Source organism: Coenobita brevimanus, chromosome 111 (assembly GCF_032717465.1).
Source record: "Coenobita brevimanus isolate Jiangsu-jjx chromosome 111, ASM3271746v2, whole genome shotgun sequence".
In the NCBI taxonomy this organism is placed as follows: Eukaryota; Metazoa; Arthropoda; class Malacostraca; order Decapoda; family Coenobitidae; genus Coenobita; species Coenobita brevimanus.
Window position 1 is genome coordinate 33,251,501 of NC_137064.1, and position 25,575 is coordinate 33,277,075.

General features: G+C 41.7%; 1 protein-coding gene across 1 annotated transcript in view; it reads right to left on the bottom strand.

Annotated features, from left to right (window-relative positions):
- nAChRalpha2 (nicotinic acetylcholine receptor alpha2) overlaps positions 1-25,575 on the bottom strand; it is a 510,350-nt gene that overhangs the window by 42,222 nt on the left and 442,553 nt on the right. The window contains exon 3 of the mRNA XM_080286482.1: positions 22,355-22,399. Within this exon, the coding sequence (XP_080142608.1) occupies positions 22,355-22,399 (45 nt within the window). The remainder of the gene's footprint in view (positions 1-22,354; positions 22,400-25,575) is intronic.

Genomic DNA, 25,575 nt, shown 5'->3' on the forward strand with positions numbered 1-25,575 from the left:
GTGTGTGTGTGTGTGTGTGTGTGTGAGAGAGAGAGAGAGAGAGAGAGAGAGAGAGAGAGAGAGAGAGAGAGTGTTCCTCGCTCTCGTCTCGCCCGAATCGAAGTGGCAATATCATTAGCATAAACAAACATATTAAAAGCTCCGGACTCCCTCGATTTTCCCAGGATAAAAGGAAACGGAGAGAGAGAGAGAGAGAGAGAGAGAGAGAGAGAGAGAGAGAGAGAGAGAGAGAGAGAGAGAGAGAGAGAGAGAGAGAGAGAGAAATGCTGTTATTGTTATTCAAGGCTGAGAGCATAAAGGGAAACAGGATAGCAAAGTCGTGTGGAATGAACTGCCTTAGAACTTTCTTATTTTTACACCTGCTTCTTCAAGACGATTTTCTTCATCTTCAGAAAACCCTCTTGTGCTGAGGGGGTTAAGAGGGCCTATTGATCTCTACCACTTTTTTTTTTTTGGGGGGAGGGGGGTTAAAATCGCATGACGCTAGTGAAACAAAACAAGAAGCTCGCATTTTTTAGTGAGATATCTTAATAGTATCTTACTTTTATACCGCTTTCCCCAACGCCCATGTAAACAATGGATAAAAAACTCTACGGACTCAACGATGTATATTTAGCTGGCAGGGACGGCGAGGAGGTACCCCTGACGTAAAATAAAAATAAAAAAAAACTCGGTAACATATTCTGAGGGCCATGTAACTGTGGGCTTAGGAGTCTCGCTACAGTAAATTTGTTTTCACTAATAGGAACTGAGCAAATCCCGCAACTAGAATGTTAAGTCGTCTTGAAATTTCATGAGGCCTAGTTACGAGGCGTAATAGTAGTAGTAGTAGTAGTAGCGGTAGTAGTAGTAGTAGTAGTAGTACATAGTTGTTGTTGTTGTTGTTACTAATAAAATAATAATACTAAAATAAGACTGTAATACAAAAACAATAAACTACATTCCTACATAACTTACCCTTTCAGCACTGTTTCTCCGTCATATTCTGTGTTCATCGCAATATCAACCACAGATCTCTACTCAAAGGACTTCTGATCAATGAAAAGAGTAAATTTAATAAAAAAGAAGGTTAATTCTTCCAGCTGCGCCCTTCTCACATCATCCCCAAAATATCCTAAACACAGCACATCGTATTATAGATCATTTTATGCATTTCGTGGGGATAGAACTCAAAATGGAAAACAAGACGAAAAACCCAGGCAAGTTTTTCCATAATCGCCCTTTGTAAGATTACCCCCAACATTCCCTCCTATTATTCCTCTTCATTCATTTCCTCATAATAATTTTAATGCCTTTTGCAATAATGATAAACCCCCAAACAATGAAGACAGTAAAACGTGCAACAAGAAAAAACCCACCCAGGCTAATTCTTCCAGCGAGGTCCTTTGCAACATTAGCCCAAGCATTTCCTCACATTTCCCGTGCAACACAGAGCAAGGACAAATTTGTTGCAAAGCCAGCCCGAGCAGTAATGACTCCCAGAATAAACAGAGCCAGACAGAGCCAAGAGCAGGGTACTTTGGGGATGCAGAGTAACTACTACTACTATTACTACTGCTACTACTGAGGACGTCATGTTTGGTAAATAAAACAAGGAGATGAGAAACAGGAGTCTGATGATGATACTTATGTATTTCTATCATCTCTCTCTCTCTCTCTCTCTCCCCCCCCTCTCTCTCTCCCTCTCTCTCTCTCTCTCTCTTACGATATAGAGATGGAAAGATATAAAAGCGAGATGAAAGTAAATATGACACGAGAGAGAGAGAGAGAGAGAGAGAGAGAGAGAGAGAGAGAGAGAGAGACGCAACTCAATTCGCACGCCTCAACTTCCAGCCGACACTGATATTGACACTTCACCTTAACCAAGTCTCAGATCACGCCTCTTGTTCGCACGCCTCCTATTCGCACGCACCTCCTTGTCAGAATGATTCATGACTATAAGGGTTCATTATTGGATCTTTGTTCTAAAAGGGTATAATTTAGTTTCTCTGGTTTGTTTCATTAAAACTTGGGTTAGTTTTAGTTCTCTGGTAATGAGGCTGTTCGGAGCACGGAAGTAAATTATACGTTATTGTGGAACTTTCAAATGTAGTATGTTTATGTATACTTATTTTGTATTTTATAATTTTCGGAGTGTGATTACTTGGTATGAATTGTATGATACTGCTTCAATTTCTCCATTGTACGAATCAAGGGAAGTGAGGTGGTGACTGTGAGCTGGGGTTTGGGCAGTTGATCAGCAGCACTGGTATGGAAAAGATATAGCAGCTCTTCACGTGAAGTGTGCCCTCGACTCGCGACTTTCCTCCCCGCTGTGACACTTGTGAGCCTATGAAGGATGAGGATGGAAACTCCTCCATACTGAGGAAGCTCTAAACTCTGCCCAAATTGCCCTCTTGATCTACAGCAGGTGTTCGCATAGAAACACCTGCGGACATGCTACCTGCTTCTCAGTCACCACCCTCTTGATGGTCTGTTCTCAGTAAGGTTGTTATGTCACCAGTAATGTGAAGCAGTGTTCCTAAGGTTACTTCTCTTGTAGTTTACTTTCTTATGCTTAGGAATAAGTTAGGATTAAGTTATAATTTTGTGAATAAATTATATTCTCCAATTTACATTTTCCTAGCCCCAGTGTACAAATGAATGATGGGTCATTTCCAACTATGTGAGTAGTAGTAATAGTGCAACTCTGGAATCATGGTAGTCTTCTTTCACATATGAGACTGTTTCCGTAACTTGGCCATGACATTTGGCGCCCGAACAGGGACCCATTAATTCGTTGTGCACGCGGGTTGGCAGTATACAGGGAAGTTTATAATCTTTAGATTTTCACCATGAGTTCAGACACTATAAAGAGGTTAACTGAAGAGGGAAAACAAATGGGCTTAGAGGGCGACAAGCTTATGACCTGGGTAAGAGAAGAGAGAGTGATAGAGCAAAATCGGCAGAGAGAGGAGCGGGCTCAAGAGAGGAAGCTAAAGATTTTAGAATTAGAGGCACAGATTGAAGCTTCGAGGGCTGCTGCTGCTGCTAGTGCTGCTGCTGCTGGTCAGAACGTTCGACCAGTTGCAACCGTAATTAATCCCCCTAAGCTGCCAATTTTCGATGAGGCCAAAGATGATATAGATTCTTATGTGGCTCGCTTTGAGAGGGTAGCTCAAGCTGCAAGATGGGAGAGGTCGGTGTGGCCAGCTGCCTTAGCATCTCTACTAACGGGTCGAGCTCTCGAGATGTATCACCAGTTCACTGACGACATTATTGCAGATTTTGATGAGCTGAAGTCAGCACTTTTGAGAGGCTACGATGTGACAGCAGAGAGTTGTAGGAAACGGTTTCGCGACACAAAGTTTCGTGATGGCGAGTCTGCAGTGCAACTAGCTTGTCGAATCAAAAGGAATCTTGCTAAGTGGTTGGAAGCGGATGGATCCAGTCAGACCTTTGAGGATTTAGCAGATCTCTTTGCAAGGGAGCAATTTTTAAGGCAGTGTCCTCCAGCTCTAATGATGTTTTTAAAGGAGAAAGAAGTTAAGAGTTTGCAGGTTTGTGGGGAGGAGGCAGATCGTTGGATTGATGCCCATGGTCACCCTTCCCAGATTAACAAGAAGGTCAACAAACCCGTGGCTGAAGGGCAAGAGAAACCTTCAGAACGCTCTACAACGCAGATCAAGACAAAGACCTCGGGGAGTGACAGTAAGTTTGGTAGTAAAGGATGTTGGGAGTGTGGTAAACTAGACCATAGAAAAGCTCAGTGTACTTTTAATAAATCAAAACAGACCAGTGCCGCTGCATCAGGAAAAGCATCTGTGAAAGCTAAAAGTAGGACAGTTAGTGGTTCAGCTACCAAATTTAATGGGAATGGGCAAAGTTATAAGAACTTAATATTGAACAATGGCTTGGTAGAAGGGCAAGCTGTTACAGCAATGCTAGATAGTGGGTCAACTACTTGTGTTGTAGCAGAGAAGCTAGTTTCATTGAGACACTATACTGGGAGAACAGTTTCACTGAAATTGGTGAATGGGGCAGTGATAGTGTTGCCAGAGGTAGAAGTTGAAGTTTCTACACCTTGGTTAATAGGGAAAGTTTATGCTGCTGTGTGTAAGACCCCAGTTTACGATTTAGTTGTTGGTGGTGTAACTGACAATCCATATTCCCTCACAAGTATACAGTCTACAAGTGATCAAAGCTTGGCTGAACAAGACAACGCAGAGGACTTGAACCTAACCAGGAACAGAGTCCCGAGTGGAAGATCTGACACTGAAGCAACGGACGAAGTAACCACAGAGTTGGAACGAACTTCGAGGAGTACTGCTGGTGGATCATCAGACGCTGGACTCGTTGCTGCAGTTACTAGAGCACAAAGTCGCAAGGACGGTAAAGTTAAACAACCCCTGAAGGTGAGCAATGTTGATACTTTCGTGTCTACATCAGAATTTGTGAAAAATCAAGAGGATGATAGAACTTTGAACTCTATAAGAAGTCATGTTCAAAGTAAGAAAGTGTTTCAGGCAAGAGGAAGAGTGTCAACCTTTATTCTTAAAGGGGGTAGATTATACAGAGAGATGACAGTTAGAGGAGTGACAAAACAACAGTTGATTGTGCCAAAGAACTATCGTAAGGAAGTGTTCAAATTAGGTCATGAGGGAATCATGAGTGGCCATATGGGGTACAAAAAGACTCTGGACGGGATTCAAGGAACTTTCTTTTGGCCAGGTATGGTGGCTGATGTCAGCCGCTGGTGTAGGTCATGTGATGTGTGTCAGAGAACCGTGGATAAAGGTAGCATAAAACCAGGAAAGCTTAGGTCTATGCCAGTAATAGACGAGCCATTTGCCAGGGTGGGTATAGACATAGTTGGGCCTATTACACCTAGGGCAGATAGTGGAGATAGGTATATACTCACTCTCGTAGACTTTGCTACTCGGTATCCAGAAGCAGTTGCCTTGCCTAATATAGAGACTACTACAGTGGCGGATGCGTTGATGGAGATCTATTCTAGAATTGGTATTCCAAAGGAGGTTTTGACTGACAGAGGGAGCCAATTTACTTCAGCAATGATGAGGGAAGTTGAACGGCTATTGTCAATAAAATCTCTTAAAACCACTCCATTTCATCCCATGTGTAATGGCTTAGTAGAAAGATTTAACGGTACACTTAAGAAAATGCTGAAACGAATGTGTGATGAGGCACCTAAGGATTGGCCAAGATACATAGCACCATTGCTCTTTGCATATAGAGAAGCACCCCAGTCGAGTACTAGATTCTCCCCTTTGAGTTAGTTTATGGAAGAACAGTGAGGGGTCCTTTTGGATGTACTAAGAGAGATTTGGGATGGATCGGTCAGCACACCAGAGACTGTTAGTACCTACAGCTATGTTCTAGATCTCGGTGAGAGATTGGAAAACACATGTAAGCTAGCAAGGGAAGAATTAGATAAGGCACAGGAGTTGGATAAGAGCTACTATAATCGTAGGGCTAGTGACAGAACTTTCAAGGTGGGTGATCAAGTTTTGCTGCTTTTACCAACTGACCATAATAAATTACTCATGAACTGGAGAGGTCCATATAAGATTGTAGAGTGTCCTTCTGCTTTGAATTATGTAATAGATATAAGGGGGAAGAAGAAAAGATTTCATGTGAATATGCTGAAGAAATATGAAGTAGACTACGATCCAGATGATTGTGATGTAGCCGAATCAGATGTAAGTGCTGCTACAGTTATTGAGTACTCTGACGAGGTTGAAAATCTTTTGCTACCTATACCAACCACTGAGAAGTCTTGGAAAGATGTAGAGTTGTCAGTAACTTTGTCTCCATTAGAGAGAGGTAAGATATGTGATTTGTTGAGTATGTACTCAGAGGTGTTCTCTAGTACACCAAAGCTAGCAAATGTTCCTCCCCATGAAATTGTTTTGACTAACAAAACCCCTGTTCGAAGTAAGCCTTATGCTATACCATATAGTTTGCAAGCTGAGGTAGAGAAAGAACTTAATGCAATGGAAGAAGCAGGAATAATTGAAAAATCTAATGCTCCCTATAATAGTCCTGTAGTGGTTGTACGTAAAAAGGATAAAGGAGTGAGACTCTGTGGAGACTTTAGGAAATTAAATGGTGTAACTCAGTTTGATGCAGAGCCTATGTTTGACCAGGGGGAATATCTTTTCAAAATTATCAGGGTCCCGATATTTTTCAAAACTAGATCTTTCTAAAGGATTCTGGCAGATTCCATTACATGTGGATAGTAGGAAGTACACTGCATTTAGTACTCCCAAGGGTTTATATCAGTTCAAAGTCCTTCCTTTTGGCTTGTGCAATTCACCTGCAGTGTTTAACAGGACAATGAGGAGTGTGTTGGGAGGTATGTCTGGCATAGAAATATTTGTTGATGACATTTTGGTACATTCCTCGACTTTTCATGAGCATTTGAAATTGTTGGATCAGGTATTTTTCAGACTTAAGGAAGCAGGCTTAGTAGTAAATCCATCCAAATGTGTAGTGGGTCAAGCTGAAGTGGATTTCCTTGGTCATAGAATAGGCAATGGGATATGCCAGCCCCAGAAAGATAAGGTTGGGAAAATAGTTGAAGCTTCTGCCCCCAGAACTAAAAAACAAGTTCGTTCGTTCTTGGGACTAACAGGCTATTACAGAGCATTCATACCAAACTACTCTACAATTGCAGAACCATTAACCAATCTAACAAAGAAGAGCAGTCCAAATAAGGTAGTGTGGACAGATTTAGAGCAAAGAGCATTTGATACTCTAAAGAACAAAATGACTAATAAGCCTATTCTCCATTTGCCAGATTTATCCAAAGACTTTGTTTTAAGAACAGACGCGTCAGGTGTGGGTATTGGTGCTGTGCTGATGCAGTCCCATGGAAATGAACTGTGGCCTATATCATACCATAGCAGGAAGCTGGGACAAGCGGAGAGGAACTACAGTGTTGTTGAAAGAGAGTTATTAGCAATCATTGAGGGTGTAAGAAAGTTTCGCCAGTTTTTGTATGGACGAAGGTTTGTTGTTCAGACAGATCATCTGCCTCTGCATTACCTCAAGACTGCTAAGAATTCCAATGCAAGGATTATGCGGTGGGCATTATACATGCAGCAATTTGAGTACAGTGCAGAGTACATTAAAGGAGCTGAAAATGTAGGGGCAGATTATCTTAGTCGTTTGGATGAAGGATATAACACATGCTGTTCAAGTTTGGGAATACGTTCAGATTCTGTGACAGATGTTGGCTCAGGTTGTTTGGGCTTGCATGTATTTGGTATTGATGAAGATGTAATTCTGGAGAAGTATAATGTTAAAATTAACTGGAATTTAGCTGGCCATGATGTGTGATATAATTTTCTAGAACGTAATTATTAGTTCTTAGAACTTTGGTACAAGTTCTTTTGTTCAGGGGGTAATGTCAGAATGATTCATGACTATAAGGGTTCATTATTGGATCTTTGTTCTAAAAGGGTATAATTTAGTTTCTCTGGTTTGTTTCATTAAAACTTGGGTTAGTTTTAGTTCTCTGGTAATGAGGCTGTTCGGAGCACGGAAGTAAATTATACGTTATTGTGGAACTTTCAAATGTAGTATGTTTATGTATACTTATTTTGTATTTTATAATTTTCGGAGTGTGATTACTTGGTATGAATTGTATGATACTGCTTCAATTTCTCCATTGTACGAATCAAGGGAAGTGAGGTGGTGACTGTGAGCTGGGGTTTGGGCAGTTGATCAGCAGCACTGGTATGGAAAAGATATAGCAGCTCTTCACGTGAAGTGTGCCCTCGACTCGCGACTTTCCTCCCCGCTGTGACACTTGTGAGCCTCATGAAGGATGAGGATGGAAACTCCTCCATACTGAGGAAGCTCTAAACTCTGCCCAAATTGCCCTCTTGATCTACAGCAGGTGTTCGCATAGAAACACCTGCGGACATGCTACCTGCTTCTCAGTCACCACCCTCTTGATGGTCTGTTCTCAGTAAGGTTGTTATGTCACCAGTAATGTGAAGCAGTGTTCCTAAGGTTACTTCTCTTGTAGTTTACTTTCTTATGCTTAGGAATAAGTTAGGATTAAGTTATAATTTTGTGAATAAATTATATTCTCCAATTTACATTTTCCTAGCCCCAGTGTACAAATGAATGATGGGTCATTTCCAACTATGTGAGTAGTAGTAATAGTGCAACTCTGGAATCATGGTAGTCTTCTTTCACATATGAGACTGTTTCCGTAACTTGGCCATGACACTCCTATTGGCACGTAACTTATTCGCACCTGCCTTATTCGTACGTATCTTATTGGCACGTATTCTGTTTACACTCTTCTTGGGAGCACTCTTCTTATTTCAGTTTTTATCTTATTTTTTTCACTACTAATTTTTTCATGGATTTCTTATTCACTCGTACCTCCTCTTTACCCATACACCTGCCACTGATGAGGAACCTTCACGCTGTGGCACTGTGTATGCTGGGTGGAGAGAAGCAGTTGCGGCGTACACCTAGGAGCCAAACTTCCTCATATTCCCCTGCATCTCTCTCTCTCTCTCTCTCTCTCTCTCTCTTGGGGGGGGGGAAACACTATCAAATATGCAAAATACCCTACTAGATTGTATAAGCTTTTGTCCTTATTCTGCCAATTTTTACCTTTTTCTGCCACTTTTTGAGATAAGCTTTTGAGATTATAGAACCTTAGGAAATTACACAACTGGTACTTCATTACTTTTGAGAAGTTTTTGACATTCTAACATCTTTTGAGGGGAAGTTTTTGGCAATCTGGCACCTTCAAAAAGCAATATTAGTTAAATGTTCTGGTACCTCTCCTACAAGATAACGTGGAGAAGGAGGGGGAGGAAGAGAGAGAAAGAGTGGGGAGGGAGAGACAGAGGGAGGGAGGGGGGAAAAGGAGGGGGTGCGAGACGATGGGAGGATGAAAATCAGGAATCGCTTATGCAAAACGCGATGCATCAGAATATAAATGCCAGTGAATTATGATGAACCGAGGACACTCTTATTACACCCCGCCCTCATCTATCTCTGAATGTGTGTGTGTGTGTGTGTGTGTGTGTGTGTGTGTGTGTGTGTGTGTGTGTGTGTGTGTGTGTGTGTGTGTGTGTGTGTGTGTGTGTGGCGAATCCTGTATTTCGTAGATTATCCTCTATTCTTGCTACTTCTAAGCGATTTTATGCTACTCAGGAGACGTCTCATGGTGAAAAGTTATTGTCTTAATCTCTGCAACCTTCAAACGATTATAAACAGTTTTTCAAAAGGTCCATCAGTTTTATTTTTACCCAGAAGAGAAATTTATGCAGTTAATAGAAAACGCGATGCATAATTCTGGCTCTGAATTATAAGCGGGGACTGTCTTATCTAGCCAAGCCTCATCTATCATCAAGGGACCTGAGTTTATGCGGATGGTTAGTTACTCTTACCTTTATTATCTTCAAGCGATTTTATTTATCTTAGAGAATGAAGATTAAAATATAAAGATGATCATTTTCTGAGAGACGATGTTCTAACCTTTAGAGGTCCTATTTACTCTGTGTTACTCTGCCTCATTGCTGGAGAGGAACGCCCTCATGTGGTAGCACCGATATGACAGGAAGGTGGAGCTGCCAGGTTATACAAACGTCCCTCAGTCCCCTCTGTATCCCCCGAAAGGAGGGTGGTGGACTGCATGCTGAGGGTAACTTCTTCCTGTAGTTCTCTGGGTTTACGTGTCAGATGGGCCTGGAGTTGCTGCCACTACTACTACTGCTACTACTACTGCTACTACTACGACTACTACTACGGCTAGCTGACCATTTCGGTGAGGGAAGGGCGAGAGGGAGATCTCATTCTGGACAGGTAGATAAAGGTGTGTATGGGATAACTAATGGACGTGAGGGTGAGGGAGGGGCTAGGGTGAGAAGGGGGAGCTATATTAAGTTCCATAGGGCAGGCTTCGAGGGTGATGAATGGTGAAGAGGGAGGGAGGGAGAGAGGGAGGGCGAGAGAGATTGAGGTAGGGAGGGTGAGAGGGAGGTAAGGGGGAGGGATAGGTGATGGGGAGGAAATGACCAGGTGAGGGTAGAGGTGGGATTGGTGGGGAAGGATGAAGGGGGAGGGAGGGAGATCGATGGGTGAGGATGGGATTGAGGGAGGATAGAAGCGATTGGAGAGGGAATTGGGGGGATGAAGAAGGGAAAGGGAGGAGGTGGGACAGATGAGGAAGGAAGAGGAAGGATGAGACTGGATAGGGTAGGAAAAAGACGTAAGACGGGAAAAGAAAGAGATAGTGAAGTGAAACCCGTGGGTGCTATACACGAAGATAAAAAAAGAGAAGTCTGGGAAAAGGATGGGGGTGAAGGCTGGGTAAGAAATGGATAGAGAATGTATAGGACGAGAGAAAAGGACACAGGGAGGGAGAGAGAGAGAAAAAAGAAGGGGGAGAGGAAGACAAAGCGAGGGAAATAAGGAAACATGACGTGAGCGCAGTACAACATATAAGAGGAGTGACAGCAAACGTGACGAATGAACTATTAATCTATACACTATGTCCTCAAATTTACAACCATTAGTATTTGGACATGTGGAGAGAATGGAGAATGAAAGACTGACTATGAGGGTGTATGTAGGTGAGGTGGAGGGAGGGAGAGGGAGGGGTAGACCGAGGATGAGGTGGAGGGATGGAGTTGAGAGGTATATGAGGGAGGGGGGGGTGAGTTGGGGGGAGGGAAGTCAAATGGTGGGTGACAGAGTGACTTGGAGGCGTTTCGTCTGTGGCCACCCTTTGCGGGATTAGGGCGTCGGGCTATAGATAGATAGATAGATAGATAGATAGTATTCTAGCTAGTCTGACAAACGCTTCATATTACTCTCTCCACATTGCTTACTAATTTACACCATCTGACAATTCTCTCTTCCTATGCATAATCTCACATCTGGATACGGAATTTATCCAGGAAATTCCGTATTACATCCACTGCACTCGTCCATTTCATCAATACGCGTTTTACTCACTACAGACTTACAAGTTTATGCACAGGAAAACAACGACTTACTTTAATTCACACATATTACGAAAATTTCAATGAGTAGAGTGTGCAAAAAAAAAAAAAGCTTACTTAAACAAACAGTGTGAATGGATGAAAGCTGCAAAAAAGAAGGATAGGAGGAAAAAAGGAAACTAGGAGCAAAGACTAACGCAGGAAAACGGAGGAGGAGAGAGAGAGAGAGAGAGAGAGAGAGAGAGAGAGAGAGAGAGAGAGAGAGAGAGAGAGAGAGAGAGAGAGAGAGAGAGAGAGAGAGAGAGAGAGAGAGAGAGAGAGAGAGAGAGAGAGAGAGAGGAAACAAGGAAGGGAGCGTGACAAAGAAGGAGGGAAAATTGAGAAATAAACGGGGGCGGGAGGAGAAGGGCTTAAAAAAAGAGAGAGGGAAAGGAAGAGAGAAGGAAAGAGGACTGGGACAAAAATAGGAGTGAGCAGGGAGGGAAGGCAAGTAGGGAGGGAGGAAAATAAAAAGGGCACAAAGGGAGAAAAGGGAGGGAGGCATTAATATAGAGGAAGTGAGAACGACAGCGTGAATGGAAGTGATTGATTGAGAGAGATGGAGGCAGTCGTTACGTGTAGTGAAGCGAGAGAGAGAGAGAGAGAGAGAGAGAGAGAGAGAGAGAGAGAGAGAGAATGGAAAGGTTTACCAATCTGTCTGTCTGTCTGTCTGTCTCTCTCTCTCTCTCTCTTTTCCTGGGCCCAGAATCCGAGCCTCTGAAGTGACTCGAGATCCAGGGAACTTCTGAAGTGACGGAGAGAAGTGAGGCCTTCAGACTGTCTCTCTCTCTCTCTCTCTCTCTCTCTCTTTCTCACACACACACACACACACACACACACACACACACACACACACACACACACACACACATTCACGACTACATTATCTTTTCAGTTTCTGGCATAATTCCAAATTCCTCTCCTTTCTTCAACCCTCTCAGCTAATCTAATATTTAACACCTTCTCTTCTCTTCCTCCAAATTCTTAACTTTTCCTTTTTGTTCTCTTAATTTCTTCTGGTGTTTAAGTCTTTCTAATGATTCCTCAAGTATTTATCTGAATTATTACATCATCTATCTTATTTCTGTCACTTTCCTTCCCTGAAACATTTTTTTTTTATTTCCGTCCTCTTGTTAAAACTTTCCTAATTCTAACCTTGTCACCCAAATTCTATGTTTTTTTTATAATTGATAAGATTTTATTTAATCTTTACTAATTCTAATCTTTGTCATCTAAATTCTACGTTATTTTTTTAATTTCTATGTCCTTTGTTTATATTTATTAATCTTAACCTTTGTCATCTATTTTTTTTTTTTTAACTGCTACGTCTTTATCTTCACTAATTTTAACCTTTGTCTTATGTACGCTATTTTTTTTTTTATGTTAACTCTATTTTCTTTCCTATATTATGATTATTTTCTACAACTCTCTGGAATTAGGTCTTTTTCATATTCTCACTCTTTACGGATTTCTCAGCCATTTGTACATATATATTCATGTGTCTACGGCCTCCTTAACGGATCTAAATTTATTTTGTGTTCTGGTTTCTTCCTACTTCCTACGTCTTTTCTTTAAATTTCTGCTTTTTTTTATTTATACGTCTGTTCGATTTTTTATTTTTTTATTTTTGCAAACCATTTAGAAGTATCAATGCCCGTCTTCCACTTTCCAAATCTCTCTCTCTCTCTCTCTCTCTTTAATAATTTCAAGGTCTCTCTCTAAAATTTTTCATACCCTAGTTGCCCAAATATCTTCACATTTCCTATATTTTTCGCCCATCTCTATTTTACACTAAAAAATTCTCTCTCTCTCTCTCCTAATTTTTCACCTCTTGCCAGATCTTCCCCTCCGCAGAAAATTCTCAACCCAATATTACTCTTCCCTCGCACCCCGCAAAATATTATCCAAGAGCTGAAAATGGCTACAACTTCCATAATTCCCGCTCTCTCTCTCTCTCTCCATAAGACGTCAACTTTTTCTTTTAAACTTTTGCTGCAAATATTGTGTATACTTTCCGCACTCTATTCACTCTGCTCTCTCTCTCTCTCTCTCTCACACACACACACACACACACACACACACACATCTCGTAAAACAGTTTCTCTTCCGAATTCCTTTACCGTTTCTCAAAATTTCCTTCATGAATCATAAAAGATCTTCAATTCACCTTCAGTACTTCTTCCCCTCCAATTTTCTCTCTCCTTTTTCTTGAAAGTGCAATACTCCATCTTGAAATCTCCTTAATCCTGAATTGGTTCGCTTTATATTCTGAAGTTTGCCTCTCGATCTTTTATTTTTCTTTTTTCTTCGTCGCTCTTTTCCTCTTTTTCTTCTCCTCCTTCTTCTTCTTCTTCTTCTTCTTCTTCTTCTCTCTCTCTCTCTCTCTCTCTAGTTTGCCTCTCGAAATTTTGAGTTCTTTTTTCCCTTATTCTTCGTTGCTCCCTTCCTCTTTTTCTTCTCGTTCTCTCTCTCTCTCTCTCTCTCTCTCTCTCTCTCTCAAGTTCTAGTCATGCCAGCATCTCATATCCAGGCACATTAAAACTTTATACCAGAGGCCTTGAGCGTTGACACAGATGGTTCAGAGAGAGAGAGAGAGAGAGAGAGAGAGAGAGACGTCTTTACGCGGCTTAAGGAAAAGGTCTCGTAGTACTGGGACTAGACTCTTGAAGCCAGGTGACGCGCCCCCTCCTCTCTCTCTCTCTCTCTCAATTGTCGATTTTATTCAACTGAGCAATGGGTTCTCGTACTGAAGAGGTTTATTAAGCAGGTACCTATTTTCTCTACCTCGAAATGTCTATCTACGGCTGAATAAAAATAATGTAAATTGAAACGAAAAAAAATAAATTCCTTCCGGGCTCATTAGGTTAGTAAATAGGGAAGAAAAGAGAGTGAGGAGGAGAGAAATGGAAATGAGAAAGAAAAATAAATCCAAAATAGCGAAAAATGACTTTGGAAATAATGTCAGAAATGGAAGAAAAGAGTGTGTGGAGGAGAGAAAAGGAAATGAGAAAGAAAAATAAATCCAATAAAGAGAGACATGACTTGGGAAATAATCTCAGAAATGGAAGAAGAGAGAATGTGGAGGAGAGAAGAGGAAATGAGAAAGAGTAAATAAAACCAATAAAGAGATGAGTGACTTTGGAAATAAACTCTTGAGGGAAATGGTAAAAATAAAAAAAAATTGTAAAGACCTGTACTAAGAAAATAAAGAATGAAAAAAAAAGTGTAAGACTAATAAAAATAAAATCAATAAGGAAAATAAACAGAAGATGTAATGATAAATAGGAAGTAAAACTAGTAAATAGGGAAATAAAGAAAAGTAAATACCTGTACATAGAAAAGAGTGAAAAATATTGAATAAAAGTTGTGAACGAGGAGAATGGGAAGTGAAATCTGGACGAAGGAGTCTGGAAAGTGAAGGAAATGGAGTGAGAAGACGAAAGAGGAGGAGGGAGAAAAGAGGAAGGGGGAGAAAGGGATAGGGGAGAAAAAAAAGGAGGGAGGGGGAGGATTTCTACGACCGAAGAGAGAGAGAGAGAGAGAGAGAGAGAGAGAGGTGGAGGGGTGAAAGGCATTTGTGGGAATTGGGTATTAGAAGCTGAGGGGAAAAGAGAGAGCTATGGGAAGGAGGGAGGGTCAGAAAGAGGGGAAATAGAGGTGGAGGTGTTATTAGAAAGTGAGGGGAGGGGAGATAAGGGGAACTGTGAGGGGTCAGGGGGAAGAGAGACATTTGTGGGAATCGAGTATTACAGACTGAGGGGAAAAAGTGAGATATGGGAAGGAGGGAGGGGTCAGGAAGAGGGGAAAGACATAGGATATTTGAGGGGATGGGATACTAGAGAGTGAGGGGAGAAAAGAAGTACGGAAAGGAGGGGGAAGGAGGTCAGAGTGAGGGGAAACCTGAGGGAAATGGGATGTAGCTGACGAGGGGAGTTAAGTAAAGAGTGAGGGGTTGGGTGGCAGGGTTAAAGAGCAAGGTTATTAACAGAACGAGGGGAAGGAAGTTAACTATGATGCTGTTATGGTTTGAGGTCAAGGAGGGGGACGAGGGGAAAGAGAGAGAAGAGGGGAAAAAGGGAGAAAAAAGGGAAAAGAGGGAGTGAGACGGGAGGGCTGGCGAGAGGGATGGGGGAAAGGGAGAGAGAGGGAAGGTGGAACTGTGAGGGAAAGAAGACTGAGAGAGAAATGGAGATATAAGAGAGAAAAAGGGGGAAAGAGGAAGGGAGAAAGTGAGCTAGGAGGGCACTGGGGAAGAAAGGAAGACAGACGAGGAAGGATGAGAGGTGAGGAAGCGTAAGAGATAAACTGAGATGTTAGAAAGAGGGAGGGGAGGAAGAAAGATTGAAAAAAAAAAATAACAAGGAGAGGAAAGGATCTCTCTCTCTCTCTCTCTCTCTCTCTCAGACCAAGAGAATGTTCAGTGTGGTTTCATGCAGTGGTGTTCAAGAGCCCTTAGGTGTTTCATGTCGCCTCTCCTGATCAAAGTCTAATTAATCCTTCTCTTTGATCCTTCCTCTCCCCCCACTTTCCCCCTCTCTATCCCCTTCCCACCTCCTCCTTACCCTCACCTTCCTTTCTCCCACTCTACTCGCCTTTATTCCTTCTCTTTTCTTCCACTTCCCCTTCCTCCTTGCGTCCCCTTCCCCCTCCTTTTCCTTGTCCTCACTTTCCTTTTCTCTACTCCACTTCCACTAACTTCACTCCATTCTCTCTCCCCCTTCTTCCCCACTACTCCCTCCCCCTTCTCCTTTCCATCCTCCCCTCTCTAATTCGCCAACCTCGCTTACTTTTCTTCTCTTTTCCCCTTCCCCCCTACCCATTCTTCCCTTCCTCTTTCCTCTATACCCCTCAGTACCCCCTCCCCTCGCCTTCCTCCCTCTATCCCTCTCCCTTTCTGTCTCCCCCCAGCCCCGGCTCCTTCCACTGTCCCCCCCTCCCAAGTACCTTTTCCCCTCCCTCTCGCGCCCTCCATTCAAACTATCCTCCTAACATGGTATGCTTAATCAATGATATATTTCTTTTTTTTTCCTTCCTCTCTTTTTTTCGCTTTTATCGACTGGGATTACAGTGCGTATGACAATAATGTAACCATGACAACACAACATATGGCATCACTATAACCATGGCAACACTATGACAACACTGTAACCATAACAACACTAACCATGACGTCACTGTAGCCATGACAACATTATATTTATGAGAACACCACAATTATGCCAACATTTCTGCCAACACATCGCAACAACAGATGATGATTTTGCAACACAGATTGAAAAAGTTGGGAGCATCAGTCTGGTGCTAATGAGGAGTAATATTTCTGTGACGCTGGGTAAATGTAACAGTGAAAATGTGCAACTCATCATCATCATCATCATATCATCATCATCATCATCATCATTTTCTGGTCGCTCGTCATCATCTCCTTCCTCACTGTCATCATCGTCATCATTATTACTTTCATCATTATTATTATCACAACCCAACCCAACCCAACCCAACCTAACCCAACCCAACCCAACCCAACCCAACCTAACCCAACCCAACCCAACCCTACCCTATCCTACCCTACCCTACCCTATCCTACCATTCCCAACCAACTCAACCCAACCCAACCCAACCTAAGCTAACCTAACTCAACCTAACCTAACCCAACCCAACTCAACCCAACCCAACCTGACGTAATCTAACTTCAATGTAAAGCAACTTCTGACCGCAACACTGCTATTGAAAGCGTTGCAAGAGCCCTGGAACTATGCTAATGCAATCTGGTGAAGGTGTATGCCTCTCCCCAGTGCAACACCAAATGCAACATTGAACTCCGACTCATGCAACACTTGGCGCCTCCGATTTCCTTGCTAATGCCGTGTCTTGCCCCCCCTCTCTACCCCCCTTCATTAACCCTTTACCTGTGTGACTCTCGACTAAATAAAATTGTCTGGCGCTAGGTGGAAGGAGGCATGAACCTGGTGTGGGAAGGACAATGGGTTAAAATGACTACTGAGAGAGAGAGAGAGAGAGAGAGAGAAAGAGAGAGAGAGAGCGTCCAAATCCCACCAGAACACATACTAACAGCTTGTGATATATCAGACCAGCTGACATGTGCACTATATCATAATCATGGACCAAAAATATTACTAAAACATGGACGGTAATAGTGATGGAGATTATTTTTACTTTAACGCCTATGGTAAAGGACATGAAGAGCACCAAATAGTTATATATATTCAACACAACTGTATATTGTGGTATCAACACTGTCCTTAAAAATAATAATAATAATAATAATAATAATAATAATAATAATAATAACAATAATAATAACAAATTCAGTGAGTTCATTAATATCGGCAACATCAACAATAACAACAAGAATAACAACAACGACATACACACATACATACATACACACAAACAAAATAATACATAAACCACCACCACCACCACCACCACCACAAACAACAACAACAACATTACCCTTACAAACACATCAACCCCTGCAACAAACACAGACATAAATACACCAAAAGCAAACACACACAGCCATCAACACGTTCATCAATAACAGCATCAACAGCAAACACGATACACCAATTAACGTCAATAACAATAACAACTATAATGATGAGGCGGTTCGATGTGTTACAATAAAAAATAAAATAATAATGAATAAATAAAGAGAATATAACTAGAATAACAATGGGTGTTGAAGTGAAATATGTGATGGGTTTTTATTTATGATATTTATTACTGCTATTATTATTATTATTATTATTATTATTATTATTATTAAATATGTTCCAATACATAACAGGACGGGGAAAGTGACTATCTTCCCACTCACAAAATTTATATAGAAAATTAAGAGCACACAACGCGCTTGCACACACACACACACACACACACACACACACACACACACACACACACACACACACACACACAAGGATCATTACGGTAGATAACAAAGATAAAAAAACAAGGCTGAATGGAATAACCCTACATCAGTAAATATAACACTGCTCACCCATTAACCCCCATTAATCCCATTAGGTGACTGAGCATTAACCCAAACAGAGGGAGAGTGATAAGCCATTAGCCTCCCCACCTCGACAAATTAACCTAAGCCCCTGTGATTACTTCCCTATATATACAGAGAAGACCAGGTGTGGGAAGGGACAGGTGAGGCTGGGTAGATTGTTAACACCGATGATGATGATGATGATGACTGACTGATTGATGGATGATGATAAAGATGGTGATGATGATAATGATGATGATGACTGACTGACTGATTGATGGATGGATGTGGATGGATGATGATGACTGATTGATTGATGGATGATGATGATGATGATGATGATGTTGCTGAGGCTGATGATGATAATTAAAATACTAATACTAACATTAATGATGATGATGATGATAATAATAAACGATAATGATAATAAAACTAATGATGATGATGATAATAATAATAATAATAATAATAATAATAATAATAATAAATGATGATGATGACGCTGTTTCTGCCCCCTCTCCAACTCACAGCCCCCCACCCCTCTCATAAACCTCTCTCCAACTCATCCGCTCCCTCTCATCCTCGCTTTCCCTCTCCCCCTCCTCTTCATGGCATCTAATCCCTTCTCCAAGTCTCTCTCTTCATTCGGCAATAATCCTCGTTTCTGTGGTTCGCCATTTTAAAATAATCCTTTCAGTGTGTGTGTGTGTGTGTGTGTGTGTGTGTGTGTGTGTGTGTGTGTGTGTGTGTGTGTGTGTGTGTGTGTGTGTGTGTGTGTGTGTGTGTGTGTGTGTGTGTGTGTCTCTCTCTCTCTCTCTCTTTCTGAGGGTGGGTGGGTGAGTGGGGGAATGGAATGGAGTGGAGTGGAGTGAGGTAGAGGTGGAGTGGAGCGGCACGGAGCGGAGTAGTGGCGAGGGGTGGAGTGGAGTGGAGTGGAGTGGAGTGGGGTGAGGTGGAGTGGAGTGGGGTGGAGTGTAATGGAGTGGAGTGGAGTGGAGTGGAGTGGAGTGGAGTGGGGTGAGGTGGAGTGGAGTGGAGTGGAGTGGCGAGGGATTTAGTAGAGTGGAGTGGAGTGGAGAGGAGGCGCCAAACACGTCACAGGCACTATGGATCAAATTTAACCCCGACGGGAGAAAGAATAGAGGACAGAGTGACGCGTTGCCATGGAAACATCCCTGGACTCGCGAAAAATATCATAAATGAGAAGAATTTTGCTGAAGCCAACGCAAAAAAAGAAAAAAAAAGAAAAAAGAAAATAGCAGAGACACAAGAGACGGGAAGTATTGGTCGAGACAACAAGTAAATATTACAAATGATTTAACGCCTCGTCATGCTTTTCTGTTTCTTGCTATGGTCGACAGATAGATATATAGACAGATAGACAGACAGATAGTTAGATAGATAGACAGATAGATAGACAGGTATGTAGGTAGACTGATAGATATAAAGTGAGATAGGTAGGTAGGTAGGTAGGTAGGTAGGTAGGGACTGTAGGTAGATAGATAAATAACTATATAAACTGAAAAGATATATGGTTCAAGGCAAAAATTATACATACGAATTAATCTTAAGAAAGCGTAACAGATTTGTATCAAGAATCTTACTGAGGCCACGAAAAAAAAAAAAAAAAAAAAAAAAAGAATATTCAGTAAGTTAACATTCACGCCTTACGGTCAGTCTTGGTGCCAAAATTTTAACCTTGCTTCATTATCAGGAGCTTCGACTGATCATTCTCAAAATTGAATCACTTCTTTCTTGGCTGATCCTCAATCCTTCCACCATCTTTCATCAGATCAGATCAAAGTGAGTTAACCTTGCCGTGTGACCTGACCTCTGACCTGTTAAAAAGAAATTCTTGGTTGATCCGTAACCCTTCCACTTTAGTATGGTCCGAATCGAATCAAACGTGAGTTATAGGGTTGGAGAGAGAGAGAGAGAGAGAGAGAGAGAGAGAGAGAGAGAGAGAGAGAGAGAGAGAGAGAGAATGTATCTTCCCCAAACTGAACGATGACATAGCGGAAAAATCGAACCACCTGAAACAGCCACAAGTAGAGACTGGGTTTTCATTGTTTTTCGCTAGTTGCAAATTTCTTCAGATGGAAATAGCACGATAGTTATTTCTCCGATTGTTCCTTTGACCCTGCCCTATGACCTTGACCCTTGACCGATTGTTCTGAAAAAATGAATTACATCATCCTTGTCTGACCTTCAACCCTTCCATTAAGTTTACATTGGTTCATGAGTCTGAGCTAGCCTTGCCCCTCTCTCTCTCTCTCTCTCTCTCTCTCTCTCTCTCTCTCTCTCTCTCTCTCTCAGGAGGAAGCAGGAACACTCTGTACGATAAATATACTGTATGAATAATGCGTCTACGATCATACTGGAATTAATACGGTAAGGGCGACGGGGGAAAATGCGTAGACCTAAAAAATAATATAAATTGAGGTGTATGCGTGGGCTGCGAAATGCGTTAATGAAATGTGGGATTGTGTTCCATGGATGTGATATAATTGCGGTGTATGTTGAGGGTATGACGGAAAAATATGCTCATGTTGTTGCTGTGTGTGTGTGTGTGTGTGTGTGTGTGTGTGTGTGTGTGTGTGTGTGTGTGTGTGTGTGTGTGTAATCCACTGTACACGAGATAAGTAATTCAAAGTGATGTTTACTCGCAGCCGATTATATGAAGAAAAATGTTGATAATTAACCATATTCTGAGGGTATATTGAACGTGTATTACAATATTATAAATTGAGTATATCATGATGTATGTGAGAATGAACAATTTATATATATCTTGCCTTTATTATACATTAAATTTATATTGTCTGTGTGTTTCCTTCCCTCTCCAATCTCACTGCTGATCTTACGTTATTACTAGGTTAGGTTAGGTCAGGTTAGGTTAGGTGAGGTTAGGTTGTCACGTAAGGTCAGGTCACGTTAGGTTAGGTCAGGTCACGTTAGGTCAAGTCAGGTCAGGTCAGGTCAGGTCACGCTAGGTCAGGTTAAATTAGGGTTACGCTGGTTTTCCTCGTCGTCTCCCCTGCCTCACACAATTACAAGCCTCGCCTCCCCCCAACAGCGTCAACCCTAAAAAATCCTCAACTACCCGACATCAAAGAGGCTAATATTCCTAACCCAACATTAATAAGAAAGAATCTCTAATTTTTTACGTAATTAGTGTACATCTCAACCTCATTATAAGCCTTAATTAAAGACACTAATGATGTTTATATATGGTGCCTGAAAAATTGAGGGATATACTCTACGTGGGTTATTTCGTTGCATTTTCTCCTCCGCGATTTATTATCCGAATTACTGTACACCTTGATGTTGTCTTTTATCTATCTATCTATTACCAGACGCCTTAATCCCTTATACGGGGTGGCCACAAACAAATCGCCTCCACGTCACCCTGTCCTCCGGCATTTCACTGCCCTGCTCCCAATTCACACACACCCCTCTCATATACCTCTCCACTCCATCCCTCCATCTCATCCTTGGCCTTCCCCTCCCTCTCTCTTCTATGTTAGTTATATATTTTGCACAGACATAGTATTTCTCAGTAACGAGTGAAAGGATAAAAGGGAGCAATGTCAAAGTCGCTATGGAAGTGATGTTACAAGCGACTGGTAATACGGCCTGAAGTAAAGAATCAGGTAAATGTCCTCATGACCTATAAAGTGTTTCAAAATATTTCAACTTGTTTCATACTATTGTTCACTGATGGGGATTGGGAAACTGGCTTTATAAATAACAATGGGACTTTACTGGGCAACTTTTATGTTATTCACGGAAAATTTAACAACATAAAGAAAGCGTCAAATAACAAATCTGCTTGTACAGGTTCTCGGTCCTGTCCTAACAAATTTACTGTCAACGTGAACATTAACAAAAACTGATGAATCACAGTCGTAAAAAAATGGTAAAAAAGAAAATGTGAAAAAAAAAAGAGGAATAAGAACGAAATAGAAGAAAAAAAAATACACACCTTTCCTATCAGAACTCATTACCAAGAAAGGTGTTCACAAAAGCATATCATTATTTTAGTCATATCAAACAATTTATCCAGAAACGACTGAATCTGAGGAATCACTGTTTTCCCCACCTTTAACACCCTAGCGTTACTAATTTCGGTTTTTATCGCTTTTTACTTTATCAACAAAATGAAACCAAAGAGTGAAAACCTACACTATCACATCAGGTTCTTTCTTCCTATCACCTATCTTTCCTTTGGTGCTGCCTCTTTTTTCTACATTCTCTTTTTTCCATTTCGATTTTATTTTCTGTTCGTGTCACAGGAAAATGCACAAGTACTCACGTGATCCACCCAGACGTTGGTTGTCATGATCTGCTCCTTCAAGTTCTGTGGGGAAAGAGAGAGAGAAAGTGAAGGATTAGTACAACAACTCTCACAGACAATTCAACAAGCATTTCTCTATGATAACGTTATTTATATTTATCTTACTATCTCCTAAAACAATAAATCTCACAGACAATCAATAAATCCTTCCCAGTAATAACGTTATTTTTATTTATTTTACTATCTCCTCCTGACACAATAAGTCTCACGATCTATAAATCCTCCCCTATGCTAACGTTATTTATATTTCATTTTACCATCTCGTAACACACTATCTCTCCCAGACAATTCAAAGAGCACTTCCTTGTGATACGTCTTTAAGATCCTACTCTCTATCTCCAGACGTTGTCATTTAGATTAGGGGAGATTTTTTCCAACTGGATGAGCTAGTAATACTCATTACTCTCTCTCTCTCTCTCTCTCTCTCTCAAGACGAATAAAAGCTACCCAACAGCAACAATAGTAAATTAAAAACAACGTCACCGCACTGAAGAGGTTAAGACTGGCTTGAGGGGATACAGAAGGGACTCAAGATGCTGAAGGAGGACCCCCCTTACGCCCTGAGTTTTCTTGAGTCCGGAAAAAGGGTAATGAGGATTGGGTGTCACCTGTTTCGTGATCACCTTCAAATTTCTCCATCATCATTAAGGGCACTACATCTAAACAAAAACCCAGGACTCAGATGCTGCTGCAAGTAACTGTACAGTGTCTAACCATAAGCGTCATTACAGGAACTCCACAATCAATAACTAAATAATAAACAAAATATAAACAGTGCCAGCCCACATATTAATTCAAAACAGGAACTAGCGTCTTAAAAAAAAAGTTCACCTTTCCAATCAAATACCTGTTACCTGTCTAACCACTTCCGCCTCTCTATATAACCCGGCAAACCCCAGCATTTGCCACAGCCACCACCACCACAACCACAGCACGTAAACACACACACACACACACACACCTAAATGGAATCCTCACTTACCGAAATAGCCTAGTCTCCCCACTCGCCTCAGACCTCTCCCCTCACCTTCCTCCTCTCCCCCACATTCCACTTTATGTTTCTACCCCCTCTCTCTTACACACACACACACACACACACACACACACAGGCCGGAGCGAGGATGTGAGAGAGATATTCAGATTTAGTGGGAACGTGTGTGAATATTGGCGAGTTTGTGGAGATGAGTTTCACCATTACGGCCGACCCGCTGGCGACGGGGTGAGAGAGAGAGAGAGAGAGAGAGAGAGAGAGAATGTGTGTGTGTGTATGTATTATAATCTAGCCAGTGAACACCGCAATCACCTACAAACTGTCCCAATGTGTTCAGGGACAGTGTTTTTACAAGTCCCAACCTTTACCTAGATGTACCTGAGGCGTGAACACCTATAATAGATTAAAGCTACCTATGCTCCAATTAAACACCTGTATTTGCATATTGGAGATTAATCAAAGTATTAATCAGAGTTTTATTTTAAAAGTTAAGCAAAAATGATGGTGTGCGTGACCTGATTCTCGCTAAATTTATTCCCCTCCAAACTGAGGATATTGTCTCCATACTGAGGATATTGTTAGGTCTCCATACTGAGGACACACTTTATTTATTCAGTTGCTTTTTCAGCTTGATACCATGTCTTTAGTTTTTTATTTTTTTACCAATTCATTTCAAACTCAACACAAAATCAATTACCCTCAGATTCCCTTTTCATTTTTTTAATGGCTTTTTAGAGGGAATTTGGAAGGTTAACTTCAAATCATATAAACACACACATTGGGATTTTGTTTTTTTTCATGTTTACGAATCACAATGGCAATCTACACCGAAGTATGGCAGTGTATTGTAGCTTAGTGGAGACCATCTTGCATGCCCTTGAGAGTATGTTATTTTTTTTCCTATATTTCCTGATACTACACATTATCAATATGCTAAGGAGAGATTACCAGGACGCTTCCATCTCCCCCTGATTTTCTCCCTTCTCCCTCTCCTCCTTCTCTTCCCCTTCCCTCTCTCTCCTTCTCCCTCTCGCTCCTTCTCTCCCCTCTCCCACTCATTCAACTTCTTACCCCTCTCCCTTGCCTCCAACTTCCCTTCCCTCTCCCTCGCTTCCAACTTCTCTCCCCTCTCCCTCCCCCCGAATTTCTCTCCGTTCTTCCTGTCCTCTCTTTCCTCCAACTCCTTTCCCCTCTCCCCTCACCCCCCTCTTCCCTCTTCCCGTCCCCTCAATGTTCCGTGACAAGGGGAGACATCTGCCTATATAAACACTCCGGCCCTCTTTACATGCTCTCTCTCTCTCTCTCTCTCTCTCTCTCTCTCTCTCTCTCTCTCTCTCTCTCTCACCCCTTCTTTGCCCCCTACCTTTCTACCGCCCTTCTCCCCTCTCCATCCTCGACCATCTATCCTTCTCCCTCCCTCTCCCCTCCCCTCTTCTCTCCCCAGTCCTCTCCACTTCCTATCTCTTTATCCTCCTCCACCACCATCTTTCCTCCATTCTCTCTCCTTCCTCCTCCTCCAAGCCCTCTCCCCTCTCCCAGTCCCTCCTTTCCCCTCAGTGTGCCGTAACGAGGGGTGACACCTGCCTGTATAAACACTACAAGCCTCTGATAGTCACTTTAGAGGGGAAGGAGGGGAAGAGGAGGGGGAGGGAATGGGAGAAAGGAGACAAAGGGAGAAGGGGACGGTATCTCACACGAAAGGAAAAAGAGAGAGAGAGAGAGAGAGAGAGAGAGAGAGAGAGAGAGAGAATCATTTCCTAATCATATGCCAATCTTTCTAACAATTACTGACAAAAATAATATACCTTTACTAACGCCAATAACGAAGACTAAACTGAAAATCAAAGGGGAAAGTTGGAAATGATCAAGAAATTAGTTCTGATAGTAAAGATAACAACTGGCATTTCTTATCAGCAGGAAGTTTAATATGTAACGAAGTAGCAGACCATCGCAGCTCCTGTAACCTTTCCATGTCTATTTTTAACTTAGATGTCTATTTTTGGCTTACTCTTGCGACTGACAAAAGATTTCATTCGCTTTCCTTGTGACACCTCGTTCTGCAATGCTCAGAAACTATACTCTTTTTACTTTAACTTGGCCCAGATTTTCGTCCATTCGCAACTCACTTTAGGTAGGTCAATAGCAAAATGGTAATGCTCTGGCCCTAGGTCCTTTCCGTTGCATTTCT